The 23,716-nt window shown below is 46.5% G+C and overlaps 2 protein-coding genes across 16 annotated transcripts in view; one reads left to right on the top strand and one right to left on the bottom strand.

The window, feature by feature from the left end:
* The first annotated feature begins 5,721 nt into the window (after positions 1-5,721).
* Positions 5,722-13,297, top strand: CFAP90 (cilia and flagella associated protein 90). The gene is made up of 3 exons (XM_059694708.1): positions 5,722-6,026; positions 11,094-11,210; positions 13,031-13,297. Exons 1-3 carry the CDS (start codon positions 5,826-5,828, stop codon positions 13,208-13,210), a joined length of 498 nt encoding a protein of 165 aa, XP_059550691.1. The 5' UTR covers positions 5,722-5,825; the 3' UTR covers positions 13,211-13,297.
* A 4,569-nt stretch (positions 13,298-17,866) lies between these two features.
* ADCY2 (adenylate cyclase 2) overlaps positions 17,867-23,716 on the bottom strand; it is a 289,765-nt gene continuing 283,915 nt past the window's right edge. For 11 of the 15 annotated variants that reach the window (XM_059694683.1, XM_059694690.1, XM_059694691.1 and 8 more), the window contains 2 exons: positions 23,145-23,269; positions 17,867-18,670 (listed from right to left, as the gene is read on the bottom strand). In XM_059694683.1, the coding sequence (XP_059550666.1) occupies positions 18,518-18,670; positions 23,145-23,269 (278 nt within the window). In that variant the 3' untranslated portion in view covers positions 17,867-18,517. The remainder of the gene's footprint in view (positions 18,671-23,144; positions 23,270-23,716) is intronic. The other 4 variants (XM_059694687.1, XM_059694692.1, XM_059694688.1 and 1 more) reach the window with 1 other exon arrangement.

Genomic DNA, 23,716 nt, shown 5'->3' with positions numbered 1-23,716 from the left:
TCTCCCCTCGTGACTAAGCTCATCCTTGGGTATGATACAACCCTGAACCTTGAAGTAAACACCTTACAGTTTAAAGAGGGGGCAGAGCCTTAACTAAAACAGAGGTAATCACAGTCTGTTATAAATTATCCTATATAATAAAACCCTAATATGCAAATTAACCAAACGGTGGAACGACCAGTCACTATGACATGCACTGACCACAAGGGGCAGATGCTCAATGCAGGAGCTGCCCCCTGGTGGTCAGTGCACTCCCACAGGGGGAGCGCCACTCAGCCAGAAGCTGGGCACACGGGCTCAAGGCCTCTCCTGCCTCCGCGGCAATACTAAGGACCCCTCGGGGGATGTCCAACTGCTGGCTTAGGCCCACTCCCCACAGGGAGCACCAGCAGTTGGACATCCCCCAAGGGGTCCTGGACTGCGAGAGGGCACAGGCCCGGCTGAGGCCCCCGCCCTCCCACCCCCCGCCAGCCTCCAGTGCACAAATGTCATGCACCGGGCCTCTAGTGTAAATGATAAGAAGGAAAGCACAGCCTAACATGTTCTTCCACCTTTTCAATTTATCTAACTCCCTCTCATCCATCATGACCTTTTTACTGGTTGATCTAATTGGACTCAGATACTCCTTCCTCTGCACTTCCCATTACATCCTCTGTTGAGCCTTTGCTCCTTTGGGTGCTTCCCTACTCACTTCCTTCATTCAACAAACATTCACTAAGCCCCGACAGTGCTGGGCGCCCAGTAACTGCTGGAGCTCCAGAGGGAAACAGATAAGAGCCCTGCCTTGAGGCGTTAGGAGTTGGGGGAGGTAAATAAGTGAGCAGATGATGATAGTGATGAGCCAGCAGGCACTCCTGAAGCATGAGCAAGACTCTGGGAATGCAGAAGGCCAGGCCTGCCTGGGGAGTGAGGGAGGCTTCTTGGTAATATTGGCGAGCTGAATTCCAGAAGGAAGCAGGGAGGGTCCATGTGGGGGAAGAGCATTTTAGGCATCAGTGGCCAGAGCACTCAGTGCAAAGCACACAGGCCAGTCATAGGAAAGGAGGTGAGACCTTATTGGCAGTGTTTGATTTAAAACAAATTTTCATCCTGAAAATGTGCATGTGTATATATTATAAATAATAATTTAGGCTAATAAATAAGATTGCTGATTTTCCCCATTGGCTTGAGTTTATCAAGGTCTGTCATATTATAAAGCCAAGTCCTTATAAGCTGAATTTTCATGTTACTTAATGTTAATGTCTACCTATCCCAGCAAAAATGATGTGATTGTGCTTGTTGAAATTTCATATCCAGCTCTGGCCACTGTGGCTCAGTTGGTTGTTTTCCCATGCACTGAGAGGTTGCTGGTTTGATTCCAGTCAGGGCACATGCCTGAATTGTGGACTTGATCCCCACTGGGGGTGTGCAGGAGGCAGCTGATGGATGTTTTTTTTCTCTCTCCCCCCTTCCTCTCTCTCTAAAATCAATAAAAACATTTTAAAAAATTACATATCCAGTCTTATAGCTCATGATACCATACATTATGCTTTCAAATAAGGTTTAACCTTGCTGTAGTATTCAAGAGTAAAAGCAAAGACAAGTAAATCAGAGAAAGAAAAATTGGTGAAAAAAATTGTTTTACTTGCAAGCAAAACCCCTGAAGCAGGGATATGTATCTCGAAGCACAGTGACATTTATTCTTCAGGCCTGCCACTAGGGGGCAGCAAAGGTTAGGACGTGAACAGTGTGTGTGTGAGAGAGGCGGGCTGGCGGAGGGAGGAAGCAGGAGTCCTGGAAGGGCGCAGAGACACTTCTCTTCTGCCCGAACTAGGCCTAGACAGGAGAGGGTCAGTGGTGTGCTGAGATGAAGAGATGTCTGGTGGAGTGGGAGTTCCTTGACTAGGATCCTACCTTCCGAAACTTTCTATGCCTAGGTGCATATGGAGAGTTGGTAAACATCTGTTCAATGGGGAAAAGAATAGGAAGGAACAGAATTCAGCGTATTTAATAGACTTCTTGGAAAATAAGAAAACAGTTCCCTCTAGAAAACTACCCACACTGGAAGACTTTGTGTACAAATGCAGGGATCGGCTATTGGGTCTCTGTGGTAACGGAAGTGAATTAGCCTCAAAAGGCTGAGATTTCCCCAGGCTGGAAACATACCCAGACCCGTTCAGAGTCTAAACACTTAGTGTAGAAGCGTGAAATGAGATACACCTTGTAAATCCTTGGCCAGTACCTGGGAAACAGTAAATATTTAGCTCAGTAAGGCTAGTGGGCCGTTATCATTGGTGCATGTGTTGTGTTTCATTCTCAACTAAACATTACAACTGGTGGTGAGTGTGCATGTCAGGTATGCTCTATAAGAAGGAACAGGACTCACTCGCTGGTTACAACTCCTAGGGCAGTGGTTCTCAACATTGACTGCACATTAGAATTACCTGGGAATCACCAGAAGGATGAGGCCCAGAAATCAGGATTTTAAAAAGATTCCCAGGAGCCTAACTTTTCAGTCTTTTTATCAAATATCTATATGATTACAGTAGAATAGACTCATTACACCTGAGGGCAATTCAATGATCAGTGTAAATATTTAAAATAATAAGTGGTAGACTGAAATAAAAATAAGGAATAAGAAAGGGTCAATAAGTAAGGGTCATCCCTCTATTACCTACACAGGATCTGAGCCACATGGGCCATTTTTACACGGAGAAGTAGCCTCAATTTCCAACTTGATGCACAGCTTCATAGAAGGAGGTTTTGGATACACCATCCCACAGGGTCCAGAGTTGGCTTCTCAGGCCAGGCTAACATTAACCCTTTTACACACAATCTTGCTCTGCTGTGCATCTCTCCAACCTAGTTCATTCAATTTCTCCCCATTCCACTAGTCTCCCCATCTGCTTGGTTGGCTGTCTCTTGGTTTCTCTATTGATCCCTCTCTTTTGCCTCAACAGTGAATATGCCTAACTTTTTGTTGGCATTCTTCACCTGCTGGGCTCCATCATAAGAAAGTTTGCCTTAATACACTTGTAATCCCATCTCAGAACACACAAACAACTATCTCTCAAACCCTCCCACAGTCTCTAGCATACAGTGTACATTATTTGTGGCTTAGAACTGATATTTTGGGTTCTGTTGTTTGTAAGAAACAATACCTCTTAATAACTCTACTGCCACTTTGATGATGAAAAACTCCCAACACATATAAGAGGAGAAACAATAGTATCATGAATCCATGGGAGTCCCTTTACTTGGCATGAAAAATTACTGAAATTTTCTAATCATGTTTCAATTCTTTTCCTTTTTGCTTCCTTTTTATGTTGGAATGCTTGTTGAAAAATCTAAGCTATCATACACTTTTATCCTAAATATCTAGTCTACATCCTAAGTTCCCCATGCTATCTCAAAAATAATTTTTTAACTGTGGGTTTGTTTGAGTCAGGATCCAAACAAAATGCACATATTACTTTTAGCTGTTATCCCACTTAAGTTTTGAGTCTTTTCTGCTGTAAATGCACCTCACCCTCACCTAGTTTTCCTGTCTCTTCCTTTTGAAGAAATTAGACAAATTGCCCTGTAAAATGTCCCACAGTTTGATTTGGTGGTGTTATATAACTTGTTCCTCTACCTTCTGTAATTCCGGTTAAACTAAAAGGTAGATCCAGAGGCTTGCTTAGATTCAGCTTAATTTCTTTCTCTTTCTTTCTTCTTTCTTTCTTTCTTTCTTTCTTTCTTTCTTTCTTTCTTTCTTTCTTTCTTTCTTTCTTTCTTTCTTTCTTCCTTCCTTCCTTCCTTCCTTCCTTCCTTCCTTCCTTCCTTCCTTCCTTCCTTCCTTCCTTCTTTCATTCTTTCTTTTGACAAGGATGCTTTGGAGGAGGTGCTGTGTATTTGCTTTGCATCATACACTAATGTCTGGTTGTCCCCTCTTAGTGCTAGTCACTAAGTTTGATCCGTGGGTGCTGTATTACATGCATGATCCATCCACTCTATAGCCCCATCAGCCTTCCACCTAATGGTTTTAGCATCAGTTGATGATTGTTGCCTCAATCATTATTTCTAATAAAAAATTACTTCTAATTAAAAAATTATTTCCTAATTCTATCAATCCTTCTACTTTCATTACATTTATCTATAAAGAACTTTCTCCTATCAACTACTTATATACCCTAATATAATGTTTACACACAAAAAAGATACATCTTTTCTATCATGTATTAATTTATAGAATAAACAGTTGGTGCTCTGGTCATTTTATTTCCTTAGGATATTTATTAACTCATGAAATGTTATATATTTGATGTGTTTCAATCCAGTACCCCTGTCTTTTTTATGCTTAAATGGGATACCTTTCAGATGGGCCCGTTCATCCTTTTCACCTCATCACATAAATTTTAAAAAATTTCTTGGCAGAACAAGATGTTCCAGGCTCATCTTACCATTTCTTGTTCCAGACCTAAGTTCCCCATGCTGGGTCACCCCCTCTAAGGAACCCCGGTGCCTGCAGAGTGCTCACTGCTAAAGTTGTTAGTATTGGGGAATTATCATTTTAGGCATCATATAAAATCAAGTTCATTTTTATTCCAAATCAACAAGGTGAACCAAAATTAAATTACATTTATATATCTTGATTCATAACTTTGATGCTTAAAGTGACTAATCATAAAGGCTCCATCAAGTGCATAAGCCAGCCTACAGGAAAAACCTGATGACCAAAAAGCTTCAAACCAGCTGACAAGATTCATGCCTTTTTTACCAGGAAGGAGGCATAGAATAAGGTAAAGGTTTGTCTAACTAACCCCACATGGGCCACTACCCATGCCCAGGCTCATGCTATTATTCTCACTGACAATCAGCACGGATGGGAGATTTGGACACCAGTGCAGACAGGTGTCTGGGCTTGCAGGAGCATCATTCATAAGCCTGAGCTACTAATGCCCTTGACATTCTCTGGGTACACAAACAAGCAGTTCTCCTCTGCTAGTTATAAATATGTGTAGTTATACATCCATCCCTCTCAACCACCAGCCCAATGAATTTTCAGCCAAGGGAAAGACCTATTGAACCAGCATTGAGAGAGAGACAACATAACTATGTTTACAGAGGGTCCCTAGAGCTCAGCCTTAGCAACTGAGTTCTGCCCGATTTTGTTAGATCACGCTGATTTAATTAATGGAAGCTTTACACCTGCCCTGGCCAAAGCCACAGGTGGCCACCAAGCCCTTGAAATAGGGCTAGTACCACATGTTGAAACGCTGGTGTGAACATACGGAGTTAAATAAATATAGTTTACAATTCATTTTACCGTGTTTTTTTACCCTCTTAGTGTGGTTACCAGAAAGTTTTCACTTAACTGTGTGTGTGTCTCACTACATTGGAGTTGGGCGTCTCTGCTCTAGGCTTAAAGCGCTCTTTAAGTTACTCGTCTTTTCCACGTCTATTACCTGTCTTAGACTAGTGTCAGCTCCGCGGGGACACGGGTTCAAGCTGCATCTCCAGCGCTAGCACTTACTGGGAGTAGGTGCCCGGTCATCAGCTGCCCAACGAACGGCCTCTGAGTGGACAAACCCACCCTGCGTGGGGACAGGCGAGCAGGTTGGGAAGTGCTGCCGCATAGGCGTCTCTCACCCAGGACCCCGGCCCAGCCGCTGTAGCACTGGGGCTCCGCACCCAGATACACAACCCAGAAAGTACCTGGCTGAGGTGGCGGGGCCAGGGGAGGGGAGGGGGTGGCCCCGCCCCTTGGCCCAACCTGGCTTAGCCCGGCCGCGGTTGCCAGGCGACACCCCGACGCGGTGAGGGCTGCCTGAAGCGGGGCTTGGCCCTGGGCTCCCAGCAGCGGGATGGAGGCGGGACGGAGCCCGGCGGCCGCGGGGAAGCGGGACGCCGGCGGCGAGGAGGACGAGGAGGAGGAGGAGATCACCGCCGCCTCGCTGCGGGGCAGACCCCGGCCGCTGCCCCTGTCGGCGCTGTCCGCCTTCAGCTACGTCCCGCCGCGGCGCCAGGACCCCAAGGAGCACAGCTACTTCAACCGCCAGAGCCAGGTGCGCCGCGGGCTGCAGGGCGGGGCGGGGGCCGAGCCCGGCCGGGAGAGGGGAGATCCGGGCGGGACTGGAGGGAATGGGGACCTGGTCCCCTGCCGGGGAGGAAGCCTGGAGGTGGGGCAGCCTTTCCCGGTTGGACTCCAGGGGCGGGTCCGCTCAGGGGGCGGGGCCCCACCAGGTACCAGCTTGTTTGGGAAGAGCCTGCGGGTCGTCGGAGGCCACCTTGCAGCCAAAGGGGGAAGAGAAGCCAAAGAAAAGGAAGCAAACCAGAACTTTCAGGGATCGACTGTTTTCCCAAATGTCTCCAGTGTCTTGCAGCTCAGGGTGCAGGGGCATCATTATTCAAAAGGCACATTGACTGGGGGCACTCAGCCTGCAGAGATGATGAGTAGCCCCAGAGGGTAAACCGACAGCTGGGAGGAAGAACGGCTTTCCCTCAGGGTGTACAAGGTGTTCCCACAAAATGTTCCTCCTTTGGCTCCTTCCCACCCACAATTGGTGGAGCACAAATGAACCACCATTTGGATAGACAGCACACAGTTGAGAACTTGCCACAGGTGAAGTGTAGAACTCACATTGTTAAGAGCTCAGCCTTACAAACAGAAGCAATAGTTTCTAGTTTAGGCAATTGTTATGGGTTGCATTGTCTCCCCAAAATTCTTGTTAGCATCCTAAGCCAGTGATGGCGAACCTATGACACGCGTGTCAGAGGTGACACGCGAACTCATTTTTTTGGTTGATTTTTTTTTGTTAAATGGCATTTAAATATATAAAATAAATATCAAAAATATAAGTCTTTGTTTACTATGGTTGCAAATATCAAAAAATTTCTATATGTGACACGGCACCAGAGTTAAGTTAGGGTTTTTCAAAATGCTGACACGCCGAGCTCAAAAGGTTCGCCATCACTGTCTACGCCCCCATACCTCAGAATGTGATCTTACTTGGAGACAGGCAATCAAATTAAAGTGAGGTCATTAGGAGGGGCCTCATTCAGTATGACTTGTGTCCTTATAAAAAGGGGAAATCTGGACACACAGACAGATGCATAGAGGGAAGAGGACATGAACAGATGTGGAGACAAAGGCCTTCTACGAACCAAGGAGAGAGGCTTGGAACAGGTTCACTCTCACAGCCTTGGACGGAACCAAGCCTGCCAGCTCCGTCATCTCAGAGTTCAGGCACCAGAACTGGGACACAGTAAATTTCAGTCTGGGTACTTTGTCTTGGCAGCCTGAGCAAACTAACACACAAAGTTCAGCTCGGAGGATCCCTGGTATCTCTTAGCAACTTTCTGCGTGACTTTGAGCAATGTGAAGGACAATTGGACAGGCTGAAGAAGAGGACATGGACAGTGTATTTGTCTTTGTAACCCTGTGTACTGACTCTCCTAGGCTTGATTGTCCATCAGGTACTGAGACAGGAGGGGAGTTTAGAGCAATAATTCCCAACCTCGTTGCCACCTTGGACCTCATGAGATATATGTTTTGAAAGAATTTATAACCTGTAATTGCTTTCACTTATTAAATGAATTTTACATTTTAAGTATGTAAAACCTGTATCATTGCTAATTAATTTATGATTCATGCATAGAATTAATGCACAGCATGAGAGAACCAGCCAAAGAGCAAGGAGTCTTCATGTTTTAAGTTGGTCCATATTATTTTACTGAGAGAATATAATTTTTGGCTTCTTGACATATGAAACAATTTACCATACACCATTTTATCTGGTATCTTTGAGGGAGATACTAGAGTAAGGGAGATCCATCCTTGAGGGTATTGGGAGATAAGGTAAAAGACTAAGCAGATAAGGGGCAAAATATATATTTATCAGAGATAAAAGCCATGTTGCAGGATAATACTAGGGATTCTGGGGAAATAGGTTTGGGGACAGCTGTGGGTCTCAGAAAAGACCCAGCGGAACTCCCACCCGCTGTGGGCCAGGCACTGCCAGGGGAAAAGGGGCTGAGTTGAGTCTGACAGGCCCAGCTTATTTTTCTGACTTCACCAATCTGATCTGTGGCTTTACCTTTCTGGAGCAGAGTAAACCAATGGGCAGAAAGATACCAGACAGTTTTAAGTGACTGGAGCTCTGTACTTGGAAGGAGATTAGAAGTGGGCAAGAAGTGTGCCCCTCTAACGCAGGGTCAGCACATGAAGACCTCTAGGCCAAATATGGCCTGCTGCCTGATTTAATAAAGTTTTATTAGAACAGAGCCACAGGCCCATTGGTTTAGTTCCATGGTTGGCAAACCGCAGCTCGCGAGCCACATGCAGCTCTTTGGCCCCTTGACTGTGGCTCTTCCACAAAATACCACTTGTGGGTGCGCACGTACAGTGCAATTGAAACTTCGTGGCGCATGTGCAGAAGTCAGTATTTTGTGGAAGAGCCACAGTCAAGGGGCCAAAGAGCCGCATGTGGCTCACGAGCCATGGTTTGCCGAGCCGCAGTTTGCCGACCACTGGTTTAGTATGGTCTATGGCAGTGATGGCGAACCTACGACACGCGTGTCAGAGGTGACACGCGAACTCATTTTTTGGTTGATTTTTCTTTGTTAAATGGCATTTAAATATATAAAATAAATATCAAAAATATAAGTCTTTGTTTTACTATGGTTGCAAATATAAAAAAATTTCTATATGTGACACGGCACCAGAGTTAAGTTAGGGTTTTTCAAAATGCTGACACACCGAGCTCAAAAGGTTCGCCATCACTGGTCTATGGCTACCACACAGAGTTGAGTAGTATCGACAGAGACCACTTGACTTGAAAGCCTAAAACAGTGACTATCTGTCCCTTACAGAAAACGTTTGCCAACCCCTGCTCTGATGTAGTACTGCCGCTGGAAAATCAGGGTGGGCCTTCCTTAGAACAATGTAATGCAAAGCAGATTTTAAGGAAAGAAATTTCAGTAGTTTTGATAGCTGGGGCACAGGCAAATTCAAGTCCTGAGGCCTTTAGTGTCACATGAAGAAAGTGACGCAACAGAAATATTAACTCCTAAATCAAATCCTCTGGGAATTATCTGAACTGGCATTTAATCAGCTGCAGGGCTCCAGAAGCGGATTCTTTGACCTACAGATCACTTGGGCTAGCCAGGGTGAACTGTATCACAGGTTTGTGGGGTACTCAGCTGCCCCTAGTGTCATTGTAAGTAATTCCAGGCCCCACTCAAAGCTAAGAACAAACATTGCAGAATGAGCTCTTAAGTCAATTAGCATGTGGCCCCTGAGTGATAAATTAGTAGCATGGCCCAGGTGTCCTGGGTAGAAATATTGGCTTCGTGTTACTAGCTGTGTGAATTGTCCAAGTCACAAATTCTCTATCTCACTTTGGCCACCTGTGAAACAAAGGTCAAACAGTACCGAGCGCCTGGAGTTCTTATGAGAAGGAATGTAATTAATGGTATATACAGCCCAGTGTGAATAGAGCTATTATAGCTATTGTTTGTTTTTGTTAGTGATTATTAGCGTTCCTTTCTCTGAGGGTTGGTTCTGGGGGCCAGTGTCTTACCTCCCACGCTCATCCACTGTCTGAGATTAACACAAGTGAGGCAGGTAATCTGTGTGTAGATGACCCTCTCGGGCATAGGGAGCCCAAAGGTAAAGCTCTATCAATGCCGCACACGTATCAAAGCCCCAGTAATGCCCTGGCCTTAAGACAAATTTGTCATCTCAAGCTGCCAACTATAATACAGTCAGCCCCAGGCCTGCTCCCTAGGGGGCTCTAGCTGCATGGGCTTTCCTATAAAATGTTATTCCAGGGGCAGCAAAGCAAATTCGGTTCAATGGTGCTTTTAAATTACTTTTTTTCTGCCTTGTGCAACATTCCTGCTCCTGAAGTGGAAAAGCTAAGTCAAAGGAGAATGGCTTTTTATGAAGGGGCTGATTAAATTTCTCATTCTAAAAGCTACAACAACAACAAAAATCCCGGGTGGTTTTAGAATATGCTTTCACTCATGCTAAGATGAATTGTGGATAGCTCTGTTTTGAGTGAAGCTTTGCTTAGAAAGCCCCAATTTAGCCCTGGCCGGTGTGGCGTAGTTGGTTGAGTGTCGTCCCACGCGCCGAAGGGTTCAGGTTCAATTCCTGGTGAGGTCATATGCCAGGGTTGCAGGCTCAATCCTCTGTAGGGGGCATGCAGGGGGCAGCCAATAGATGGTTCTCTCTCACATTGATGTTTCTCTCCCTCTCTCTCTCTAGAATCAATGAAAACATACTAAAAATTAAAGAAAGCCTAAATTTAGCTTTGATGGGATTAGCTGACTTTCCTTCTAGGTGTGTGGTGGGGACAGAGGCCAGGGCCTGACAATTTCTTTCCCCTCCTGGTGACTGAATGTCCCTTCCCCAATGCAGCCGAGCACTTTGTAAACATAACAATGCGTGTTGACTGTCCAGAGGTGCACAGGGGGATGTGGAGGGCCTGTGCCCATGTCCAGTACACAGGAGGAGTGCGGTAAGAGTTCTCCAGCCCTCCCACCGTCCCTCCCCCAGTGTGGAGCCTCTTCCCTCTTAGGCACCAAGCACATCTGCCACGCACACTCAGCCACTCCTAGGGGCTGTGGAGGACAGGCAAGCGCCTGTTCTGTTGCTGTTTTACTGGTTAAAATCTAGGCAAGTTTACCTCTGGTGTCCTGCAGAATCTTGCATCTACATGGCTTCCAATCAAAATGTGTGCTAGCAAATGAAGTCATGACTACCCCCCACATATACGTCCTTCCTCTCCCTGCTTCCCCCCTTTACACCTAGTAGTATCTATTCTATTACATATTTACTTAGTTATTTTGTCTCCCCCCCCCCCCCTCAACTAAAATAGGAGCTTACAAGGGCAGGGGTTATTTCTATCCTCAGCACACCAAACAGTACCTGTCTCATAGTTGGTGCTTTATAAATACCGGCTGCATGAAAGAATGAGGAATGAATAAATGAAATGCAAAACTTTTAAGCAAAGAGACAAGTCACTGATTTACATGATCACCCCCTTAGACTAAATAGAAGAGTCCGTGCAGCTTCAGTGGCTCAGCCTGGGAATAAACCCTCAGCATTTTTCTCTTTTTACTCCCAGACAGGAATCATTTCCCTCTATGACTGTATTTTTAAGAGGGACCTAGGATATAATCAGAAATTGCACCGAGATGACAGAGAACATGCAAAGAGCCTGGGACTTCATGTTAACGAGGAGGTAAGACTAAGGATATTAACAGGCTCCGACAGATGGACTGCGCATGCACAATTGTTTATTATTGTGTCCAGTGTGTGCCTGACTCTCCTTTGTGCTGCTCTCCTCTTTGTGCTGCTGCTAGCTCACTCTAGTCCAATGGTTCTCAACCTGTGGGTCGCGACCCCTTTGGCGGTCGAACGGTCCTTTCACAGGTGTCGCCTAAGACCATCCTGCATATCAGATATTTACATTACGATTCATAACAGCAGCAACATTACAGTTATGAAGTAGCAATGAAAATAACTTTATGGTTGGGTCACAACATGAGGAACTGTGTTTAAAGGGCCAGAAGGTTGAGAACCACTGCTAGTCTGTCGTGTTGCTGTGCACTAATTTTGATGGCTGCTGTTTTGTTCTACAGAATTTAACAATTTTAATGGAAGCAAAATAAGAAGTTCTTTTCAACAGATAAAGTAGGGTTTTGCTTCACCTCGGAGTCCAGGCTGTCACAGTTCTTCTAGGAACACTGGGCTGTCAGGGATGGAAGCACACAGGCAAGGATGTATCTATCTCCCAAGTTGATTACCAGACCACTGCATGTAGCACAACTCCTCCGTTCTCTCTCCATGATTTTCAGGAAGGGAGGCTCTGCCTGCAGTCAGCTGCACAGGTGGGTGACCAGAGGACACAACACCCACAGGGTGAGGAGGTCAGGATCGCAGCAGTACAGGGGCGAGGAGGTGGCATACTCCTTAGCATGGCTGGGCCCATCTGCCTGATGGGCTGGACCCTCCCCCTGCCCTTCCACACTCGGATATTGCCTACACATTCTGACCTGAAGACAGTATGATCATGAAAAGTTGGGTGCTGGCTACTATCATAATCTTTTATCCAATACACAGAAATCAGGACATAAAAGCTTTCAGCAGGCTTTCTTTCTAGATCATTGGATATTTGCCTGTCGCTGTTACTGTTTAAGCGTGTTGTCATGGCACTTTCAATGAAACATATTATTTTAATGTGAAATTAAGTGATGGAGGCAATATGAGGTATTACTGTGTAGATCACGGACGTCAACGCGTTTCCTCCTGTTTTTGTTTGTTACTTCATTATTCCAAGTTGGTAGCGAGGTCAGTGCTTTCCACCCATGAGAACATGCCTAGTGTTTCATATATCCATAGATTTTGAGCACCTCCCGTGTACTCCTGAGCACACAGGGAGTAAGGCAACAGTGTCTGCCTCCTGGACCCGACATTCCCATGAGGAGACAGAAACATAAAAGCCAAACAAGTAATGAACTGAATCCAGGTAGCAGTAAGTGGCTTGCAGAGACAGAAAGCCTTTTAAGAAGATGAGGAAAGTGAAAGTGTTATGTGGGGGCTTGGGAGGTGAGAAGGGCTGGGGAGATTAGAAGCGGGCTGTGGAGATGAGGGGTGCTGGGAAGGTGAGGAGTCACTGGGGGGATGTGCACCCTGGAAAAGAAAAAAGTTGGGAAAATATAGAAAAGAAGGGCAGGCAGGAGCAGGGCAGGGAGGAGGGTGGGGAGGGAGGAAGAAAGTGAATCTGAAGTCACAGGTACCTGGCGCCCAGTGCAAAAGCTCTGCCTTCCCTCTGAAGGGCCCGAGGACATCCGAGGGCTGTGAGCAGAGGGCAGGGCTGACATAGTAAAGAGGTGCCCTGGCGCCAGTGTGGAGTCGCCCCCAAGAAGCCCAGGCGGAGATAGGATGCAGGTGTGCAGGTGACGCAGGCAGAATCAGCTTCCAGATCCCAGGCCGAGGGGAGGGTGAGCCCTGCTGAGGAAGCGGGCATGTGCTGACCTGCGTGTCTGATGCCCTGGACAGGAGCGGGAGAGGCCCGTCGGGGTGCTGATGTCATCTGTCTACGGCAAGCACATCCACCGGCCAGTGGAGCCTCTGAACCTGGAGCACGGCCGTGCCAACCATTTGAAGGCCGACTTCTACAGGAAGAATGAGATCCCCAGCTTCAAGGATCCTGGCTTTGGGTACATTTCTCCAGTGTGACAGTTCTCCTGTGAAATTATTTCAGATGAAATGATGCTGGGTACTGACCCACTGGGAGCACCTGAATAAAATGAAAACTTGGTTCTTCCTTGATAGTGGTTGGGTTGAGTTTTGTTCGCGGTGTTCACAAGTCTTCCTGGGGGAGGCCCTCACAGGAGCAATGTGCAGTTACTTTTCTTTTTTTAAAAAAAAAATATTTTATTGATTTTTTACAGAGAGGAAGGGAGAAGGATAGAGAGTTAGAAACATCGATGAGAGAGAAGCATTGACCAGCTGCCTCCTGCACTCCCCCTTCTGGGGATGTGCCCGCAACCAAGGAACATGCCCTTGACCAGAATCGAACCTGGGACCCTTGAGTCTGCAGGCTGACGCTCTATCCACTGAGCCAAACTGGTTAGGGCTGCAGTTACTTTTCTTTACACCCATGGAAACTACTACTGCCTGATTCTTCCATTTTCCCTTTCTCCACCAGGAGGGATCATGAAACAGCCTTTTGGCACAATTGAACTCTAGATGCCACAACACTTTTCCCCACAGAGGTCTGAACCACCACAAACAGAATTGTGCACAGTGGAGGACAGAAGTAGGGACGGGTGGCCTTGGTGGCTGGCAATGCCAAGGTCACTCCTCAGGGGAGAAGCAGTCCCAGGTCCCAGGGAGAGACTGGACTTGAGTCTTTAACAGACTTGGGTACAATTCTGGCTGCATGGTATAGGGCCGTGGTCGGCAAACTGTGGCTCGCGAACCACATGAGGCTCTTTGGCCCCTTGAGTGTGGCTCTTCCTAAGCCTTAGGAGTACCCTAATTAAGTTAATGACAATGTACCTACCTATATAGTTTAAATTTAAAAAATTTGGCTCTCAAAAGAAATTGCAATCGTCGTACTGTTGACTAATGAGTTTGCTGACAACTGTTGTCGGGGAAATGATTTCACCCATTTGAGCCCACATCAGCTCAGCGTCAAAGCAGGGGCTCCCGAGCTTGAGGAGTGGGTGTGGGAGTCCAGGAGCCACTGCAGTGTGGTCAGAACACAAGCACTGCAGGGGCCAGGATTGTTCCTTTGAACAGCCTTCTTTTTAGAAGCAGCTACATTGGAAATGTGCGCTTTGCAGATAACTTGGAACTTTTTCAAGTATTAAGATAGTGCTGTATTTTTAATGAATGGATCCCTTGGAGGAAATCATCCCTCATCTATCATGATTAAATTTCCCACAGCTGAGCATTTAATGGGAAGGTGATCTAATGTGTTTCAATGTTGATTCCTCTGTTGCTGGCTTTATTATTTTGATTCTCTAAGGACACATGACACTAAGTTGCTGGTAATTTCAAGGCCGAGTGACTCCTAAATATTTCTTTATTTGTTGAAAATGTTTATTTTTCTCACTATAGGTACCTTTTTATTTTTCATTTTTTCCAAACAAATAGCAGTAGTTTATTTGGAATGCCCTTGGGTGCATTAAACCAGCCTATCTAATAAAGATGGAATATGCAAATTGACTGTCACTTCACAATAAAGATGGTGGTGGCCACAGCCAGTCAGGAGGGAATATGCAAATTGACACGACAAAGATGGCGGTGGCGGTGGCAGGGCCAGGATGCTTGTGGAGCGGCCGGGCGGGGCAGGACACTTGCTATGAGGGGCGTGGGGGGTGGAGGAGCTACAGGAGGGTGGCAGGGCCGGAGCGAAGGTGGGAGGTGGCAGCCAGAGCCAAGGCCCGGGTCCTGGGTGCCAGAGGGAAGCTGGTGCCGGCAGCTAGGAGAAGGAGGCCTGTTCTTGGACGAATCTTCATGCATCAGGCCTCTAGTATTTTTAATAACATAATAGAAAATATATAAAGTTAGGGTTATGGAAAGTTGTAAAATTACTCTTTCTTCAGTTTTGATTACCAAGAAAGACAAGGCTTCTCTATGAAATGCCTTCATCTGAAAGTAACTGCCGTAAATTAGTGGCAAGCTAAATCATTTTCAGTTAATTTAAGTCAGATTCTACTCCCTTGACTTCTACTACTTTTAAAAAGCAGGGCTTGAATCAGACCAGGTTTCAAAGATCTCACTTTTGTTAGACATAAACACCTGTCTCTTGGCATGTCAAGTTTTGCAACTTAAAACCGACCCATAAATGCCCATTAGTCATCTTTTCAAAGAGAAACATAGATGATTACATTTCCACCCTTAGTCAATGTTATTTCAAAGCAGAGTAGTTGTTGTCCTTAGTAAAAAGAACAAGGATGATTCACAACAATGAAGACATTTCTAAGTAGATGGGTTAAAAGCACTGCAGATTTAAGGGCACTCAACTGAGGGTTTTTTAAGAGAGCGGGCTTCCGACTGGATGAGAGGTTGAGGAGGCTTTGAGGAGAGTCTTACTACTGATGATGCAAGGCCAATGGGCTGCTGGGCGTGCACTGCAGGTCTTGTTTGCATGATTTGCTCATAGGAAGGTTTGTAGTTGCCAGAGATGAAGGGGCTTTGACCAGAAGCTACACTGTCAGTTTTGTGGGAACTGGCACTTTTCCATTCTACTCTAGTCTTAGTCACAGATCACCTGAAAAACTTCAAATTATCCTATGGACCTCTCTGTACCTCTCTGTAAAGTGCAGGGGTTATCAGGCTGGATTAGGATCAGAATCACCCAGAGAATTTGGTATCTGAAACACGGGCAGCATGCGGGGCCCTGCTGCCAGGATTTCTGACCTGGCAGATCTGGGCCTGGCCTGAGAATCTGCATTTCTGACAAGTTCCCAGGTGATTCTGATGCTGCTGATTGGGGACCACACTTTGAGAGACCCATGTATGCATAGACCTTTGCAAGGCAAACTCTGATAATGACTTTGATTATTTTAGTCTATTGTTTGTTAAGAAGACCTGGTGATACAACTTTGGGTAAAAGCATTCTCCTTTGAGTTCTTTTCGCCAAACTCAGCACCTGGGGGGAGCACGTTTAAGAGTGCTTGGTGGATCATCAGCTGTGGGTGTCCGCTAAGGGCAGGTGACATAAAGTGCCCTGGGATGGGCGCCATGGGCTCTATAGGAGGAAGGACCCACAGGTCATTGTCACAGGTGCTTCACAAGGCCAGATGGAAGTCACTGAAACCCAAGGCATCCTAATCCAGATTTTGGTTAGAGTGACGAGAGATGCCCTTATACTCTTTTTCTTCTTTTTAGATGTATCAAGGCCAAGGCTGAGTTGCAATTACGGAATAAAAAAATTCCTGATGGAGGCAGACAATTGATAAGCTGAGCTGAAGCCCACCTCCTCCGGTGATGAGGGCCAGTAGTTAGTTTCCATGAGCACATTGACTGAGTGTGAGTCCAGGTCCCCATAGGGCCGCCGTGTCTATGCTGCGAGTGTGCTGGCAGGAGCAAGCCCCATACCTGCTAGGAGGACTCAGTCATTAGCTCATTTAACCAGACCTGATCCCATGAACTACTTTGGGGAGCCACTGCATGCCAACACTGTCATGAGCGTGCACCGAGGAATGAGGGAGGCCAAAGGGCCTTGAGCGTTAGCAGGGCTTATGCTAGGCACCCATTGTTCATGCTGAGATAGTGATGGCTTGAAGCAATTTCCTGACCTGTTAGCCTCCAAGTAAATGTTTAATGGACTTTACTGATCTTACTGACCTTTGAGACTGTCTGTCTGCTACCTGTTTGCTGTGCTTTACTGAGGGCAAGATGTGTATCTAAAACTGAATAAAAAGCAGACAAGGCCAGGACTCAGTGCGCCTCTTCAGCAAAGAGGTTCCACCTGGCCCCCCAATGCCTTCTAAATTCATATTTCTTGTATAGCATTTTCATTTGTGCAGCCCCTCCTTCACATCCTGAACCTCACCGTGCTGGTTGCGGCAAAGTACCCACCAGAAAAACGCTCCTCAGAGAAAGTGAGAGCTGGTTCAAAGTCACACAGTTGGTGACAGGTCAGAGTCAGCAGTCAAGCCAGAAGCTCAGGCTCTAAGTCCCAGCTCCCACGAAGGGGCTGCTCCCTAATAGGTCGCAGGGTCTTCTACCTCTTACAGGGTTGCCCAGACAGGCATGTGCAGGTTTGTTTTCAAACGTCAGATTACACTATTTTTCACCCTTTGGCAGAGTATGACTTCTTTATGTGAAGAAAACCCCCAAAAACTTTAGAGTTGAATTGACTGCCACCAAATTTGCCAGGTCTTCCATCTTCAAGGCTCTGTGCCTCCTTACGCCACCTAAGACATCATAGGTGGCTTGGCAGTTTCTCGTATTTGTTCAAGCCGTTGGGGTTGCTAACCTACATAGTCAGTTGCAAGTTACTCGTATGCATACTGGTAGATGACTAAAGGTAGAGTAGACCAGAGTGTGAGGACAGAGGGGTGCTGTTGTCAGTAGAGAATCTTCTTACTATTAAAATATTTTCCATGCAAATGCTCTCTAGAGAGGCCAAAATCAAAAGCAGACCCCAGGACACATGCAGCATGCTTCCTTTCTTCCCATGGAGCTGCCTAATCAATTATCTGCATTACAGACTTTGTCCTGATCTGAAGGACTCAATCCCTGGCTTCCAGAGAACATTTTCCAAAACAGCGAGATAAATGGGAAACAAACCTCCATTCTGGAGCAAACCAGAGAAAGAAGAAGCGGGGGGCGGGGGGGGGGGGGAGGAGAGGGGGGAGAGAAGGCACCACAAACCAAAGTACATAAAATTTAATGAATTAACCTTACAAAAGACAATGGCATCAAAACATCAGACACGTTTGGTACAAAACTGGTCCTAGGTGGTGAGAACTAATTCTGGTGATGGATGACTACGTGCTGCTGGCACGACACAACAGAGCAAGGTGACAGAGCCAGGGATCCCAGTGGGGCCCGTGGACAGACCCTGGCAATGAGACATGTGGGTGAACACAGTCAAATTCCATGTGGGGAGACAGACTCAACTTAGTCACGAATACTGTGTGTTGTAATATCAGACTAGCGGATGCGGTTGGCGAGCTACCATATATTCCAGAAAAGAACATGCACCAGAAGATAATATACACCCCCTAGTTTTATTGCCTTAAGAATTTTTGTTTCACCTCCATCATCCATGTTAGTTCTTTGAATGCATTTCTCTTCTCCATCACACACTCCTTTTCCTCTTCCTTCGGAGTAAGCACAGTGCAATGGCGGAACGATCTCGGCACCCCAAACGGTGTGCCCCCGGGTCACAGGAACGAGTCTGCAGAGGCTCCAGGGGACAGAACAGAGCACGCCATCAAAAACGAGGGACAACTGTTGCCGTCAGAAAGTGCATCGTACCTTCCTAAAAACATATTCTTCTTGCCAAAACGAAGATGCTCTTCAGGAAGCCAGGTTGCTCTGGGAAAGGGACCTTGACATTTCCGTGTTCACAAAGTACGTCTTCAGGTCCCCCTTCCCCTTCACGTTGATGATGCCTCGACACGTGCACGTGTACCCCAGGGTCTGCAGGATGAGGCTCGTCTCCTCCGTGACCTACAAGCACGTTGAAAAATGAAAAAGTGTTTAGCCAGGCTATTAACACAACCCTTTTGAAAGGTCATTTGCCTTCAAGGATAAAGAGCCGAGGCATGTTTGTGTTCTTTGCTCCATTAATTCTACTCCTGAGAAATGAGTACAAGAGAGACAAATCCATGAGAAAAAAAATTAAGGACAAGGTTTAATTCAGTGGTGTGATAGTGAAAAACTGGAAACACCAGTAATCTTCAGGGTTAAGTAAACCATGATGCAACCATGATCAATATCATGGATAAGAGGATGGGATAATGTCGAACCATGTCACCCTCTCAAAAATGTTAAGCCTGGTACCGGCTATAATTTCCACCAGGTGAGGATTAACTATGCACATATAAGACACCTGGAAGAAAAAAAAAGCAAATCAAAACACGCTGGACTGGAGGGATTTTTGATGATGTTTTCAAGTTGTCATGAAGGTCATTTCAGGAAAAAAGAAATGTTAAAAAATAGATTTTAATAAAAATGGAAGAAGACACCCTGAGAAGATGAACAGTCAACTCCTGCAAATGGCCATGAGTGTCTGGTTTAATGCATCTGAATAAAATGACCTGAAAATAAAGACACTAGGAATTTTCAGTGTCCTTAGCATGGGCACGACACTGAGTCAGGTGTGGAGAGTTTCCTCAGTTCACTGATTGACATGAAATGCTAAATGGAGTGACCCTCTCCTTGCAGCCTGTCAATGTGACCTGTCATATCCAGATCCTGCTGGGTCAGAGGGCAGAGGCATCTGCTGGGTAGGACAGCTTCTCTCTCCAAGGGGAGATGCCCTGTCCTGCATTGAGCTGTACACGGTTTCAGCTAGGGCCTGCCTGTGCTCCCCTGGGGCGCCCATGTCTGGGGAAGGAGACCCAGGCCTGCCTGGGTTTGGCTGCTTGAGTTTCCTAAGAGCCTCCTGCAAGAGACATTTTCTCAAGCAGAGAATTGGTGACATGCATAGGCTTGACCAAGAATGAGATTTCAGCTTCTGAGGTGAGGGAAGACCCCCTGTGGGGTACATGGTTCCCTAACCAGGCGCCCCCCCCCCACTTGCCCCCAACAAGGGACCTGGGCTTTGAGCAGAGAGGGAGGGAGCTGTTTGCTCAGGAAGCCCGGGTAACACTGCTGCATCTTTGGAACCATGTAGAAAAGCAGAGGAGGAGGGGTTTCCTCCCACTGTATCAGAGGAAATGGACATGACATCTGTGCCCCCGCCACCTCGCATGTGGGTGACACACCCATGTGAAGGGTAGGCTTGTGGACAACACCGCAATGCTATCACACCATGGTGTTCGTGGCATGGGCACTGTCGGGGATGGTGCGGTGGTGGGGACAGTGGTGGCAGCAACGAGCCAGCCTCCTTGGGCTTGGTGGCTGGAGAGGCCTCAGGAGCAGGCACTGTCTTGGGGCAGAGACAGAAGGACATCAAAACCACAGGAGACCCAGGACAACATCAGGCCTCCCACAAGTAAGGCTGAAGTGTTCCCTGTAAAGATCCCAAGGGCACGCTGTTTGAAAGAGCCAGCAGCGCTGTTGTCTTCCTGCAAGGAGACCCAGTGGCAGTTTCTAGCTCAGGGGCCAACATGTGGGTCCTCGCCACCCCACAGAAAGCAGGAAAGAAAAAGGGGAAGCAGGTGCTCATGTCTAGCAGGGCCCAAGTCATCGGGGAGGACAAGTGTAGCTTGGGGATGAAGCCAAGGGCACAAGAGACTTTGGATTCTGGATAAGAAACAAAAGAGCAAATACACAGTCAAGAAACTCAGATGACAAATACGTTCTCATGCTCAGAGTTCTCAGAGAGAATCCCATAGGATTTGTCTTCCGACCTTCCACAGAGAACACACCCATGTTAGGAGCCCTGGAACTTAATTTTGGAGTTGACATATTTCTTGGTGCTGGGTAGCACCACCAGCATTCTCAAGCTATCCCATTGGTACTTGTAGCACCAGTCATACAATTATAGGGACGCGGGGAGGAGGGAGCCGTCCACCTGACAGACACCAGCTCTGATACCTCCATGCCTGGGAGGCCTGGCTGGGTGCCAGCAGGCTCTCTATGCTGTTTGTGCTCCCAGTCTAGACAGCATGTGGAAGTTCATGCCCTTTAATAAAAACAACCTGTTTCTGAGGCCCAAGAGAAGCATTTAATAGTCTCTGCATCCACTTTTATGTTTCCTGTTATCTCACTACATTTTTTTTCTTTGCACTTAAGTGGAAATAAGAGGCTACTGGAGCTAGAGTGAGCCACACCCTCAGCAGAAGGACATCTACCCAGATGCAAACGTGCCACCTGCTGGGGAAATGAACACACAAGGGCCTGCGGAGGTCTCTCACTCTCCACAGCCAGAGCCTGTCTTCCTCCCTCCCTGGGCCCCCAAGGAGACCTTCCAGGTGGCCGCTCTGCACTAAATCACATGCAGTTTTATGATGCCCGATATCCTCTCAGAGTAACACATGGGCACAAACTCATTTAAACATTGACCTGCAGGGGATTTATGATCTCCAGGAGGGAGCAGTCTCTCTGACCAGCTTCTTTTAAATGGCTTTTGATACTTATCCCAAGTGCTTGAAGGCCACTTGGAGAGTTGTGAAGGTTATTAAATCTACCATCCACCTTCGGAAGGTTCCAGGTGGGGACACAGGTCAGCCTACAGGTGGGAGAGTGTATCCTGGGTAGGAGCTTGCCTCTTTCCTCAAAGGAGGATCCTCGGTGGTCCAGGATGCTGGCGCCTCGCTGGGCACTGGGAGTGGCTACTGATGAACATGCCGAAAGCCTTATACTCTGTGGTGCCATCTGGGCACTGTCAGATTAGGCCATTCCTGTCAAGGGTGGGCCACTGGGCTGTCTGTATAGTCACTGAGCACCACTCCTACCCGCTGTCAGACGAGCCCCATTTGGCCAATTTGTCTGGGAAGTCCGAATACCTCCTCTCCTCCCCCATCACTTTCTTCTCTCTCCCTTCTCTTGGTTGGATGTTGCTTACTTTTCAACACCTGTTGACTTCTTAGGTAGACACTTAAAAGTAATGTTTGTGCCATTTCATATAAAAATTAAAGATACATCTTAGAAAAGGCCACAGCAGTAAAATTGTCTTGGGTGAATGAGGTGGAGTAGCATGGCAGGCACGTGAGAGGGCAGAGCCCACAAGCCCACTGTTGGTGATCCTGGAGCTGGTGGACTTCCACCCAGATCTATCAAGTTTCTACATCTCTATCACGATTTTAAGAAGCAAGGTTATTTGTGGCCAAGTTGAGGTACACAGAACAGGGACTCATGGATTTTTCTGAAGAGGACTAAAAACCAATAAAGCCTCTCATTTGTGTCCAGTGGTTTTCACACAGATTTGCCATCCGGCAGGGATTTATTTAGCCAAATACAACAGAGTTGGGGTGAAATGTGGAACCACTGCTATTTGAGGGCGAGGGAAATAGAAGGTTCAGCACACACACTCACACATGCATCCTTCTCATTGGGAGAACTTAGTCCCCTGATTATTCTAGGTCAGCGATTTTTCAACCTTTTTCATCTCATGACACACATAAACTAATTCCTAAAATTCTGCGGCACAACAAAAAATACATTTTTTGCCAATCTGACAAAAAAATAGGTATCATTTTGATTCATGCACACAAGATGGCTACTGTTGTGTTGGTTCTTGTCACTTTTAAATTTGAAAATGTAAGGGAAAAGAGGTCAGTGTCCCTGACTAAATAGTCAGGTATTGCATGTTTTAAAAACTCTTGTGGCACCCCAGTGTGCCTGCCACAGCACATCAGGTGAAAATCACTGTTCTAGGTGTCTGGTCTGGTGCCCAAACAGGTGCACACACTCACCACTGCTTTTCACTGGCTAGATCTTCCCTTTCTCTCTCTTGAGTGGATTCCAGAGCTTTCTAGTCATTTCCAGATCTCCAACTCCCATTCTAGTCCAATTTACCACCATCATATTATATCACCTGTGATTCCATCTCTCTACCCTGGCGAGCCCTCCCTTTCCCCCCTCCATCAGCACCCAGGGAAAGAAAGGCTGATTAGGTCTGGTTTTGGTTACACACAGCCCTTCTCCCTTGCAAAACGCTTTCAAGATGTTGGTGGAGAGAAGGAGAGGAAAGAAGGGCTCTCGTCCTGCATGTCCCACTAGGGCTGTCCTACTGTGTGCTGGTTGTTGTGATCACTATGTTCACAACAGCCATGATCTTTATATCATCACAACTTTTTATGGTTATTAACAGTGAATGCAGAAACAAATGAACATTTCCCCAATAAAATGATTTAAGTAAATTTCAAGCTTTTTCCAAGATTCTCAAGGTTTTTCAAGTTTTTTTTGGGTCAAGTTTGAAGTAAATTTCAAGGTTCTTTCCTTTGTTTTAACATAGTAGTATAGTTATTCTTATATTATCCATGGTTCCTCAGAGGACGGACAGTACCCATGATGACTGTGCAGGCTGAGCTACCTGTATTTTGTCCAGGACTCCAGTGCTGTCCATCCTACTGGCCACGTTTACGGTGTTGCCCCAGATATCATACTGTGGCTTCTGAGCTCCAATTACACCAGCTATTACAGGTCCATGGTTCATACCTGTGATGCATCAGAACTGGGTTAAGGTTCACATTATCACAACTGTCTTAAACACAAAAGTTTTACAGGACCATCTTGAATCATCATTATTAAATGAACATTACCCCATATAACTGTAAAGCTGGGGGATGGGGTGGGGGGAGAGCCTGGGTGGGTTATTGCTGGCAATGGGTGATCTCTACTTAACTGCAAGCGTATGCTCAATTTGTGATCCCCATTAAATGACTGAAGCTTAACATTCAGAAAAGGGCATTATGAGTGAGTTTGGCTATTATTTGTTTCATCACTTTTTTGGGGGGTGGGTGGGTAGTATTACCCTTCCGATTTCCTACTGTGACCTGCCACTGGATGGCACCATGCACAGAGGTAGAGCAGGAAAGCTGACCCAGGAGAGGCCGAGGGTTTGGGCAAAGGCAGACCCAAAGTCCAAGAGAAACACTGAGCTTA

Source organism: Myotis daubentonii, chromosome 4 (genome assembly GCF_963259705.1).
Source record: "Myotis daubentonii chromosome 4, mMyoDau2.1, whole genome shotgun sequence".
Lineage (NCBI taxonomy): Eukaryota > Metazoa > Chordata > Mammalia > Chiroptera > Vespertilionidae > Myotis > Myotis daubentonii.
The sequence above is the reverse complement of the archived record's forward strand: the minus strand, read 5'-3'. Positions and strand labels throughout refer to the sequence as shown.